At 43.5% G+C, this 12,133-nt stretch overlaps 1 protein-coding gene across 6 annotated transcripts in view; it reads right to left on the bottom strand.

The window, feature by feature from the left end:
- Positions 1-12,133, bottom strand: part of LOC144098908 (intermembrane lipid transfer protein VPS13A-like) — a 105,354-nt gene that overhangs the window by 85,201 nt on the left and 8,020 nt on the right. For all 6 annotated transcript variants that reach the window (XM_077631853.1, XM_077631859.1, XM_077631856.1 and 3 more), the window contains 10 exons: positions 10,191-10,372; positions 9,151-9,295; positions 8,299-8,532; positions 7,352-7,571; positions 6,659-6,771; positions 6,084-6,224; positions 5,155-5,222; positions 3,353-3,431; positions 1,670-1,757; positions 756-873 (listed from right to left, as the gene is read on the bottom strand). In XM_077631853.1, coding sequence (XP_077487979.1) covers positions 756-873; positions 1,670-1,757; positions 3,353-3,431; positions 5,155-5,222; positions 6,084-6,224; positions 6,659-6,771; positions 7,352-7,571; positions 8,299-8,532; positions 9,151-9,295; positions 10,191-10,372 — 1,388 coding nt within the window. The remainder of the gene's footprint in view (positions 1-755; positions 874-1,669; positions 1,758-3,352; positions 3,432-5,154; positions 5,223-6,083; positions 6,225-6,658; positions 6,772-7,351; positions 7,572-8,298; positions 8,533-9,150; positions 9,296-10,190; positions 10,373-12,133) is intronic.

Genomic DNA, 12,133 nt, shown 5'->3' with positions numbered 1-12,133 from the left:
GCTAAAAATATGCATACAAATATTCATGTCATAAAATCATTTTTGAGGTTGAACCTAACCTGCCGCAGTGGCTCAGTGGTTAGGGTGCTCGGCTACTGATCTGGAGTACCCGGGGGGTTCCAACCAAGTTGCGGCGGCCACGTTTCCATGGAGGCGAAATTAAAGATCCCCAGGTGGTCAAAATTATTCCCGAGACCTCCACTACCCCACCTCTTTCTCTCTTTCTTCTCTCAGTCCCTCCCTTATCCCTTCACTTACTGCTCCCTCTGTTCAGGTGTCCACCGACATGTGAGACAGATACTTCGTCACTTCCTTTTCCCAAAAATCAATTTCATTTCAGATTGACCTAACATTTTGCTTGGTCATGAAAGCTGTTCCAAGGCCAGTCAGTCTCCGATGCTAGACCAGGAACTGCACATGTTTTAACCCTGGGTCACCACAACAGTTTTTAAAAGGTGCTCAGGAGCCCCATGTATCCTGGCTTTTGTCTCTTCCTTCCTGATGTGCATGCAAAAAAAGAACTCGTGAATATATAGCCCTTCCACAAAGTGGTGGTAGCCTGCTATAAGCAATCACAGAGTGGTCAGTTCCAAAATGAAGTAGGTAAAGAAAAGAGAAGAGAGGGTTGAGGCATGCATGTATTTGGGTTGTCAGAAAACATAAAAAGCATTCCCAGGAGGCAAAGTGTTTCGAGGAACACAGTACTAGTGGAACTCAGCAACAGAGACAAATAAGTGTACACACTTAAGCCTCACCTGGGCAGGTGTCGGTAGTCAGGCTTGACACTGTTGGAAAAGAGGGCCTGCGCCTTAATCTTGGGCACCAGGTGCATCTCTGACTCGGGAAGCAGGCGAGCCATTCTCCACTCATCACCTGTGGCAAGAAAGTGCACCCCTCAATTTCTGCTGCCAAAGCATGCACCAAGCCCACTGGCTTGCATAACCCTTTCACCTGCTCAGCAGCATGGCAGCAACCTCCCCTCAAGCAAGAACAGAACAAGACGAAACACGTGGACAAACGCCTACATTTATGGGCACACCTCCACAGACAGGCTCCCAACAAACGTTAAGATGGTGCTCAATCAGCTTTAACTCTGACAAGGCAGACACCTGGAAAATGTGTTACATAATCTGTGAAAGCAAGTTCACAGTTTAATGCACCGTTTTAGAAATTATCAGGTAATCTGAAGCATGCAAGAATGTGCATCAGGAATTTTCTGTCTTTTTAACCTCAGCTTTCAAAAGGTGCTGAGACACTCCAAGTGTCTTGTTTTTCATCCATTCATGCCAAACAAGCATTCATAAAAAAAAAGCATGCAGACGCATGGCCTCTCAAAATATGCACAAATTCAATCACTGACTGTATGGTGAAGCAGTCTGGCATAAGGAATTAAAGTATGATTACAGCCAAAATAAAACACGTGAAGGAAAGGTAGGGATTGGTGGATGCATAGAACACTGAAGGCACTCCAAATAACCCAAGGGTGCCACGAAATACAGTTTGAGAATCCCTCATAAAAAGTGCTAGTCATGCAGCTGTGAATTATTTTCTGCTCCTCAGCTGTTGGCTGCTTTCACTACTGAGCCCCTTTGGTGCCCAGTAGCGAAAGCAGCTGGTGCCCCAAAGATCTCCACTTTTAATAGCCATGGTAAAGGAGAAAACGGCATACCCGAGTCGGTGAACAGCACTTGAATGTCAGACAGGCACACGTTGAACCTGTCATAGAGCTTTTCTTCAATTTCCATCTTGGTCGCATCCTGAAAAGTTTCAGTGTACAATGAGCAAGACGGCATTCACCACAGAGACATACACTGTAAGTACCTGTATTCATTTCCTGCATATAATTAAGTCCCTCCCCCCCTCACCTCATCATCATTACAGAAAAGTCTTTTTCACCTTGTCAACAGGCCCACCTAACTGCATCAAAGGTACTTTTACTGCTTCATAAAATAAATTCTCTCTAAGATAGTGCACCGGTCTCGTTTCTGCAAGATTTACAACTTTCTTATCAATGACCAGCCTAATTTATGCAAGGGATTATGTACATGTGCTGTACATGTAGACGTGGCTGTACATGTGGCTGGAACATACATGCTTCGATTTGTTAACAGATACCGTATTTACACGACTGTAAGTCGACTCCAATGTAAGTCGACCCCCCCAAATCCCATTTCCGAAAAATAAAAAAACTTCCGAGGTTGTTTAAGCTTGGCCTTGAATAGTTGAACGCGATAGCATTATCCAGTGGGTGCCGTTTATCGCCAGCCGCTATCGGCAGCCGCGCGCGGGTGTGCCCGTGGACACATTCCAAAACGAAAATGTATTAGTCACTGGACTACTCGTCCACACTTGCGCCATCATCCTGACTAGCACTGCCGTCGTGATTGCTGCTGCTGTCCCACAGCACGTCGTTCTAACGTCGTCGCACAGCAAAATCCCACACTTCGCAAACAGCCACATCACGACATCGCATGGAACAGCTGAAAATTTTCCTCACTGCAGCTGCCACACCTGTATCACCCGTTGCAAACGTCGAACTTGCGGCCTGGCGCGCGGCTGTTCGTTTCTTCGGCGTAAAAAATGGCAGCCATTTTGAATGTAGCTATGAACGAGCGCCGGTCGCTTGCCGGACCTGGAGCACAAATGATGACTGACGAAGCACTACATTAAAAACTTGTGAAATGCGGCCGGCAGTAGTCAAATGCGTCAGAGCCAAAGAGAAACTACACGCGAATGGCGTTGGCTCTTCCGTCGGCTGCCGACACTCCCCGGCATCGCTGCCGTTCCGAGTGGGGGTGCCGCCTCGATTGCAACAGCGGCCCTTCCATCAACTATCATGCTCCCTTGAACGCCGAGCGCGCATTTGAAAGTAAAAAGAAAACTTGGAAGCTTGAGCTTCCCGTAGAACGCGATTGTGTTATCGGGCCGCCGCTGCCGCTTATCAGCAACCGCAGTCAGCAGCCACGTGTGGGGTACTAGTTTGCTGCTTATCAATAGCCACCATCGGCCGCCGCCCGCACGTGTGGGGATGGTATGCCAGTTCCGTACGTTGACATAGCAGCTGCTCAAGGCCAGCACCAAGAGCGATGTGACGGAGCCGTGCAGCAAAAATGCAACCATGCTGTAGCATGCCCGATATCTCGTTTGTCTCCCCTTTACTTATAGTGCGATGTTTTCGTTTCGATTGTAAGTCGACCCCCCCACTTCGGATTTTCAAATTTTAAAGATAGGCCGACTTACAATCGTGTAAATACGGTATATGCTGTATGCATGGGATTTACTGCTGGACCAATGTCAAACTTTGAATCCCTCACAGACAACACAGCACGAGGAAAAAAAAGCATGAAATCACCTCGAGATGAAGGGAGTCGCTTTGGAGATCACTCTTGAAACTCAACTTTCCCATGTCGATCACCAGGATGTTGCCACTCCTAGGAAGACAAAAAAGTAAAAAAAAAGAGTCAAGACAAACCAAGCTGACCATTCAGCAGAAACTAGTCAGACACATTGCTCGCAGTACACCACACAATGTCAATGATGCCACCTAAGAGTTACTTCAATGGCCAGTTTACCATTTCACTGGACAGTTCAAAAACTGCTTTTCTCAAACAAGGCGTTCACGAGCGATAGACATTCTAGAATTAGAACTGAAGCAGCATCGTTGGCACTTGCCTAGTGCAAATAGAAATGTATGTCTATTCGTAGTTACCCAAATAAAGAGCAAATGTCAATTATTACCTTTCAAACTGCCCAAGGTACAAGGAAAGTTTCAAGCAGAAAAAAAGGAATGAAGAAAGGAATTAAGGATGAAGAAAGAAGAAAGAAAGCCATTTTCTAAGCGCTCTTTCCACATTTCAAATGATGTGATAGCACATGCAGCTGCACCAACTAAGGTACACTATGGAAACAGACAGTAAGAAGTATTCATAATATGTTCTTCTGCTAAAAATGTTTTAGTTACTATCTGCTCTGCTTATAGTAGAGGAAAGGAAAAAGTTTGCCGCTGAGAGTTTCTTTTGATGCTTTGGGATTTTTGTAAACAAAAGCTTTTCATCTACCTGAAACCTGAAGTACAGTATTTAATGAGGGCGTCAAAAAATGAAAATATTGCTTGCATTAGGCACCTGCCAACAATACTGCTTAGGATGCGTTCCCACAGTATACAACGGTTCTGATTACACTCTTAGTGGGATGCCCTGCATTGTGACAAAAGAAAACCTTACATTAAAATACCCAGCAAAATCAGTGAAAAGGAAAATGCAGTCTACAATCCAAATATATAAGTGCAGAACCTGAAATGCAAGTAGCCAAAAGCAAAGCCTTGCCACTACACCTTTGAGCACTTCACTGTTAGTGTTTCTTCAATATCTTCAAGGATGTAGGACCTGCACTGGTGTTAGCTGTGTGCTTCAGCCGTTTCACAATTATCAGGCATTAGCAGCATCTGTTGTGTGTCTTTTATGTTCCCCTATCCACCCATGCACAATGTCACACAACAGAAGCCTGATGAAATGAACGGTGGCGCAACAAGGACACTAGTAAGAAAGAGACACCACATGCGCATCATGCACCAACTCACCCCTCAGGCCGTTATTCTGAACAGAAGCCTCAACACAACAGGCTGCTGATAACCACTGAACTTTACATGGTTTACAGTTAATGTGCAATTGAGTTCTCAATAAAATTCCCACACGAATCTGCCTGCCCTCATTGAAACAACCATGGCAACCATTTTTGCAGCCATGTAAAGTTTAAGTAGTCTCTTATGGCATGAACTAGGCCATGGGTTCTCAATCTTTAATCATGGCTTCTCAATCTCAATATAAAATGAAAGTGCATGCATACGGCCCCTCAGAAAGTGCAAGTACTCAAATAATAATGACTGATTGCATTGTGAAACAATGCAATGCAATGCAATGTGCATTGTGAAACAATGCAACCAGTCATTATTAATACTATATATTTGCAAACAGAGCAAATACAGTTCGACTAGTCGCTAAATACAGTGATAAAATGAAAACTGGAAGTTGAGGCATGCATGGATACAGCAGGTCCTTGGAGAGCCCAAGAAGCACTCCAAGGAACGCAAGAGTTCTACGGACAACCCAGTCTGAGAACCCTTGAACAAGATAAGGAAGAAAACTGAGCACTCACTTCTGGAATGATCCATGTTCGTGTACAACAAAGTATGGGGACTTGAATTCAATGTTGAAGAAGAATGTCTGGGAGAAACAATGAAAGACGGCCAAAAGATGTTCAAACACCACATTTTTTTTTTTTTACATGAGCACGTGTAAAGCATGGGTGCATCATGAAAAGGCACTAAAGAAGATTGCAGGAAGTGAAGCACCCACAAGCAGCCACTACAGAGGAGTAAGGGACACATGAGAAAAACAATCTGCAGAATTTCAGTGCAAAAACAAGGTACCGGAGCTTTTCCATTTCTAGTCAGGACAGTGATGGAGTATGCAAGCAAAGTGCAATCTCGCTGTTTCATAATTCAAGGACATTGATAACTCTGAACTTGGGACGGCCCTCTGAACACGAGGCTGGTAATCCGCACGATTTGGCTTGTCATGTCCACACTGCCGATATCTGACTACCCACAGCACTCTGTCTTATTACAACAGCATAGCACTGTAGAAAGTGGAGCCAGCATCATTAAGTTAAAGACTGAATTCACAAAACTGCAGACACTTAAAAAACGTTCTGCAAACTGCGATTCACTAATGCTGCCCTTGGGCTCCATGGTACCAGGCTGTTTTAGTGAGACTGAGTACGTATTGTACTGAGGACAAAAAGCCTGAGTGACAGCACGTTAAAAAAATAACTCAACATCAAACTACAAATTTTTTAGCATTGAAAGCATCTTCTACTCCCAAACAAATGTTGAGAGAGTCATGATAGGACAAGCTGTTGAATTTTACTGAAAACAAAAGCCTGACAGAGTTGTCTTTCATGTCTCTTTGATGGGCAATCATTCAAAAATCCGTGCTACACAGCTGAGCCTTCTGAAACTTAATCTCATAGATTGTGATGGCCAGCCAACAATCTGAATTGACAGGATAAATCTCGAAGCTCACCTTGCGATGTGTTAAGGCATGCAGAAGACCAGTCTTGCTCCACTCTGCTATTGTGTTGAGCTGCTTGGCGGCAAGGCCACGAATGTCAGACGCAGAAACAGTTGGAATGCTGAAGAATGTCAGCAGTTCTGACACTGAATGCTGAAATAAGAGAAAGGAAAAATGTACAAAGCCAACAAACTTCTTACAATAAAAGCTGTCCAGTTCTCTCTTGCTTTTCCTGCAAGCATTATAGTGAATAATAATTATCTGGAGAAACACCAAGTAAGCAGGATACAGCTCATTTGAGTCATGGTTTACTGGTGAAGTGTGACTGAGCAGGAAGCATAGGCTGTTGTCCTGCAAGACTGACAGCAGCTTGAACGACCTCTTTTAAGAGGATACTGCAAAGACAACACCAACACATTAAGACTGCCCATTAAAAAAAATTCAAATTATATTCTGACAATGTAGACAAATCTCAATGGCTTATTTAACTCTCTTTGGCCTAATAACATTTTTTTCTTTGAAATAACCACATGTGTTGGAAAAAAATAATATATATTTGTTTGAAAAAAAAAACAACTAACATTTACCTCATTGTAAACAACTTCAATAGGTTCTGCATACAGCATAACTCCATAGTTAGCCTTTATGTCTAGTGGATTCTGCTCAAAGTCCAAAGCAAACACATGTTGCGGGGAGATCTCTGCAAGACAAAGTGACAGAGAAACATAAAATTAACACACCGAGACAAAATTGATATTCCAATCATTAAATGAATCAATAATCTTTTAACTGATTAAATATCATTAATTTGGTGCAATGAAAACGATATTCCCACATAAAGTACAAAAGCTTTAATAACAAATGGCTTGCCCCATCTGGGTATAGTCCATAGTTGCTCTTTTTTCTTTCCGAGACAAACTGTATCATTCGACATGTGGCTGGTCCAAAGGCTGAGTTGACAAAGCAAAGTGTATGCAGGCAAGCAAAAAGATCACAGGTCGTTTCCAGAGATACAAATAAGCAAAACATAAAGGAACGCCTGTATTTGCTTCCATTGGATAGTAGCATTAAATGTTGTACCGAGGCAAACTGAATTGATTGATTGATTGATTGATTGCTTGATTGATTGATTGATTGATTGATTGATTGATTGATTGATTGATCGATCGGTTGATTGATTGATTGATAACTGCAGAGACGACAGAGTGTAAGACACCCGTTTACACCCCCAACCAGACTTTTCTTGACAGTTCCCCAAAACAAAAGCTGGCACTTCTCACCGCTGGCTGACTTGTCGACAGAGAGAACGGTGACCAAGTCATGGTCGCTAGAAGCGCCCTCGATGACAAAACCTTCAGTGCGCGCCGACACCTTGAAGGCCTGAGCACCGGGCCGCGTCTCAAGACTGGTGAGGAACTGGCTCAGCGTGGCAACCAGCACCTCGTGGCCGCTGGTGCTGCCCACTAGGGACAGTGTACAGTTGGCCAATGTGAAGTTCACCTGCGTGGCAGGTCATCACATCATGTCTGAAGGCACATTTCAGCGAGTCATTAGCAAGGTCCTATTTGAGGACCCTGAAAGATAGGCCACTCTAAATGACATGCACACATAAGTGAGGCACCGTTGTTCTCTACCACGAAATGCGTGCCATTGGTAAAGCAACAGGCGAAATGTGGCAAAACCAGGCAAAGCAAACTAAAAATGACCAAAAAATTTGAAATGTGGTGATTTGTGCTATGCCTGGATTACCTTTGTCTGAGTGCATTTCATTTGTGCAGTAGACGACTTCTCATTTTGCTCATCTTACCAGAGCTTTAATAAAAACCCACCTGTGCTTGTGATAACACACGCGGGTTTCAGTGGCCTCCCACTGCAGCTCATGTAATCAATGCTAGCTGTAAAAGACGTGTTAATTGGTTTCATGGCATTCGGTGTCCGCATTGGTGCAAAGGTGCACCTCTGCATGGTATAAGCACAGGAGCAGAGTAGGGGAAGAGTGACATTAGTATACAGGTGTGCACCTGAGTGGGCGGACAGACAGACGAAAACAAGCGAACCACGTGAGACCAGAAAGGGGTAGACAGGACATGGGAAAGTCTAAATGTAACAAGTAATGCATTCCATGCATTGAAATGACAAACAACAGAAGGAGAGAAACAGCGGAGCCCCATCCTGGCAATGGTGCCAGCAGCACTAGAGAGAGTGTGTGAGAGTAACAGAGACCCACCTTGTGGGCGATGTAGTGTTCAGGCACCTCAGTGGAAGCATCGGCATACTCGATCGCTTCGTACAGCTTCTCCTTCTCTTCTGGGGTGAGGCGGGACCAGAAGCTGCGCTCCCGCTCGCCAATCACCTCAATCTCTTCCTCTGCCTCATCCGCTGCACTGCTGCCGAACCAGGAGGCCCACCAGCCCACATCCTTCTTCCGTGGCACAGCACGGTTCGGCTCGCTGCGTAGGAGCTGCAAGGTGGTGCTTGTCTTAAGGTGCGCATTCCCACCCTGAGTGCTTTGTCTACATTGCTGACATTACAAGATCAAGAGGATTGCACAGCCAGGATTGCAGAATCCCAGTCAAGTGCCCCAGAAGATTTCCACCTAAACCCTTTGTCTGGCAGCTGAAAAATTTCATCAGTACTATGTGACCTGTTCACAAACACACAAAAGATGAGTGAATACTGCCCACAGCAAGAAAAAGCAAAACACCAAATCAAGCCTATGCATTTAGAAAGCGCATGTGTGTTTCACTTCGAAGTCAATCTAGTGCTCCGGACTGAAGTTAACCTTTCAAATAGAAATGCCTACTATCTGCATTTCTGAAGCTGCTGCACAAGCAAAACATATGATAAGAGCACAACTACATGTTTAACAAGCATAGATGTCTAGATGCATGACAACATTTGATGTGCCCGTTGGTCATTATTTTGGGGGCGAGTAGGCACATAGAAGAATGTTTAAACACACCCTTAACCTGTCTATTCCTCTTTTAATTACCAGAAGTTAACGCAAATTAACGTCATTTGCCGACATTGTTGAATGGTCTTTTTACAAGCAGGAAGCAAAATATAAAAGGACACTCACTTCCAGTTTGGCCTCTTCTCTAGCCATGAGAACATTGGCAATATTCAGCTTGTCTTCCAGCATCTGGACATCAACCCGAATTTCCGCATCATTCGGCATCTGCAGCCGCTTTATGTACATCTCCTTGTACTGGCGATAGTTTTGCCTGCATAAAGGGTTGCATATGTCACCAAAAAAATACCTTTTCAAACTGTCACTGCAAACATTCTAGGAATAGTTGTCACGGCCACGTCCAGCAAGATGACTTACCACAGTGGCTTCGAAGATAACAGATGTGTTAATAATCACGAATAACTTGAAGCTACAAGATTTTTATTTGCGCGCAAAAGAAGCTCATCAACATTGCTCCAGGCACCCCCGAATGAAGAAATCTACAGAATAAAAGCTCTATCGCAAGACTGTTCAATCATGCTCACTCACTTGCAATACTATATAAAAGCAGTTGGTGCTCTGTCAACAACTGCAACCTCCGTATTCTTTTGACCAGCTTAAAGAGACACAGAGGACAAAATGAATTTGCCCTAAAAAGATTATTACAATTTTCTAATGACAAAGAGGCTGCTTTTACTAAGCACAATTTATGTAAGCTAGAAAAGGCCAAAAAATTAAAGCAGTACCAAGCCAGGTTATTTTCACAACAAAACTGATCACATGAAGTACTTTTTTGCAGATCTCTGATACTAGCCCACATCACCATCGACTACGAGTCAGTGATCATAATGGAGTCCATAGTTCTCTTGATGCCTTTATCAACGTTACCAGTAGAATAAAGAGACAGGAAAAAATACATTTCATCTTCAAAATTTAAGTTTCTCAGCCATAAATTTTTTGCTGCCAAACAACTGTCAACAGAAACAAAAAAAAGCCAAACAAACCAATCTTACGAAGAACAAAAATTGGGTACGAATTTTCCTTAGCATCCTTTTTAAGAGTTGCCAAACCACAACCTGGCTGCTTGGTGTAGGTGCAAAAGAAGCTAGACCAGCACTCATTGGACACTTTGTGAAGTGGCACACAGAACAATGGCATCCATCTCCCACCTGTGTTCCTTTATCGCCTTCCAGGAGTAGGGCCTGACATATTCTCCGACAACCGCATCATAGGCATACTTCCACCACACTTTTTCATTGCCTTTGCAAGGAATGTTCGGCCGGTATTTCCGGTAGCGCTGGTTGATCTCCATCAGTGTGAAAGACTGGCCAAGTAAAATCATTTCCAGGTACTGAAAGGATGAGGTCAGCAAAGAACAGTGTTAGCTCTAGACAGCAGGCCAGTTAAGGACAGGCATCAGTTATTCTACACAGTATGACTGAGACTTCTTGTTGCTGGTAATAAACTCAAGGAGCTAGACGAAAGGAAATGGGAGGACAGAGACTTGCATAAACTAGAAATGAACGATGATGGATGAATGACCCTTGCCGTAATGAGCAAGGCTAACAGTATATCCTCAACTTGGTGTCATTGTTTCAAATAGCGAGCTGTTTTCCTAAATGGGCTCCTCTTTTCCACTTTGGCCTTCTTCAAGAAACAGCAAGCTCAAACAGCCCTTTTTCAGACCTCCTGCTTCCTACTTTTCGTTCCAACATCAGTTATACATCAATACTGCACCGGCTGCATTATTTTTGGACTCCCCCATGTGGCCAGGATGAACCCCTTGACCAAGACCAACAACTGTTGAAATGCGTTCAAGCTCATGCATCTACCGGCCAGAATACACAAGACATCATCAGACTGCATGTTCTCCTTGCAACATGCACACGCACGCACACTGAACGCCCATGAAAGTAAGAACAATGACAGTGACCATTATGGCCACCATTATGGCTTAGTCAGCACAGCATTATGCATATATGAAGTGCAAAGGTTGTCAACAGGTTGTCAGTCTAAATGTTGAATAGAAATGCCACACAGCACATTTCTATTTTCCAGTATTTTCTTTTCATGTATCTGCAATGCTGTGATTTTTTAACTATTATCATAACATCATAATATATGCACATTTCTTTTTCAAGTCAACTAATGGTATACAGCAAAAAGTGATTACTTTCTTGATTTTTCACTAACTTGCTTGTGAAAACCATCAGCCCGTTTCTAAGCTCATATAGGTTTCTGGAGGGGAGAGGGTGGTTGTTGCAGATGGGGAATCACAAGACCAACCTAAGCTCAACGTACACATAACACATCTTGTAAAAAAAAAAAAAGTTGAACAGCAGTCATAAGCGCCAGAACTGCTCCCACTGCCCTGGCCACCTTTGTTTACACCATAGTCCTGAACCTCCTAGACTTCGCTTTTATCAGAACCCAGAGCACAAAGCTTTTAAACTACAGGCAAGCTTTTTTTTCTTCCATACAATGCCATTAAAGGGATCATGAAACAAAAATTACTAAGGTTAGGAAAAGCACACGAGTAATTGGTAATCCAACACTCATCACTGCACCGCAAAAATTTTTAAGCTAGCTTCATTAAAACCAAAAATATAAGTGATTAAAAATGAAGCTCCTCTTCTTGGCTCATACACACTGACACTGCATAAAAAAAAATAAAGAAAACAGGCTGGAACTGTGCCCTGCCTTGCCACATCCCGCCCAAGACAATCGGGCCTGCCCAATGAGAAGGTTTGCCCAGATTCCCCCCTTTGTAAGAGGGGAGGGGCAGTTAACAATACACAGTGAGGTATCGCCTTAATCAGTTGTGAGTAGCAATTTTTAAAAATCATTTGCAAATCATAGGGTCCATGCAGAGCTTTTAAATTTGACTCAAACACTCACAAAGGCCACTTCTATAGATTCATCACATTAGGATATGGCTGTCAAAATCGTTTCAGGGCTTCTTTAAGGTGGAGTTTATTTCCTACAAGTCGTTTGGTTTACGGGGTTTAATGCCCCAAGGCAACTCAGGCTAGGAGGAACACCTTTCCTAAGAGTGCTTTTTTTTTTTCATTTGAAGCAAGCCTGAACAAAAAAAAGTAATAGAAAGAAGCGG

The sequence above is a fragment of the Amblyomma americanum genome, chromosome 7, assembly GCF_052857255.1.
Source record: "Amblyomma americanum isolate KBUSLIRL-KWMA chromosome 7, ASM5285725v1, whole genome shotgun sequence".
NCBI lineage: Eukaryota > Metazoa > Arthropoda > Arachnida > Ixodida > Ixodidae > Amblyomma > Amblyomma americanum.
The sequence above is the reverse complement of the archived record's forward strand: the minus strand, read 5'-3'. Positions and strand labels throughout refer to the sequence as shown.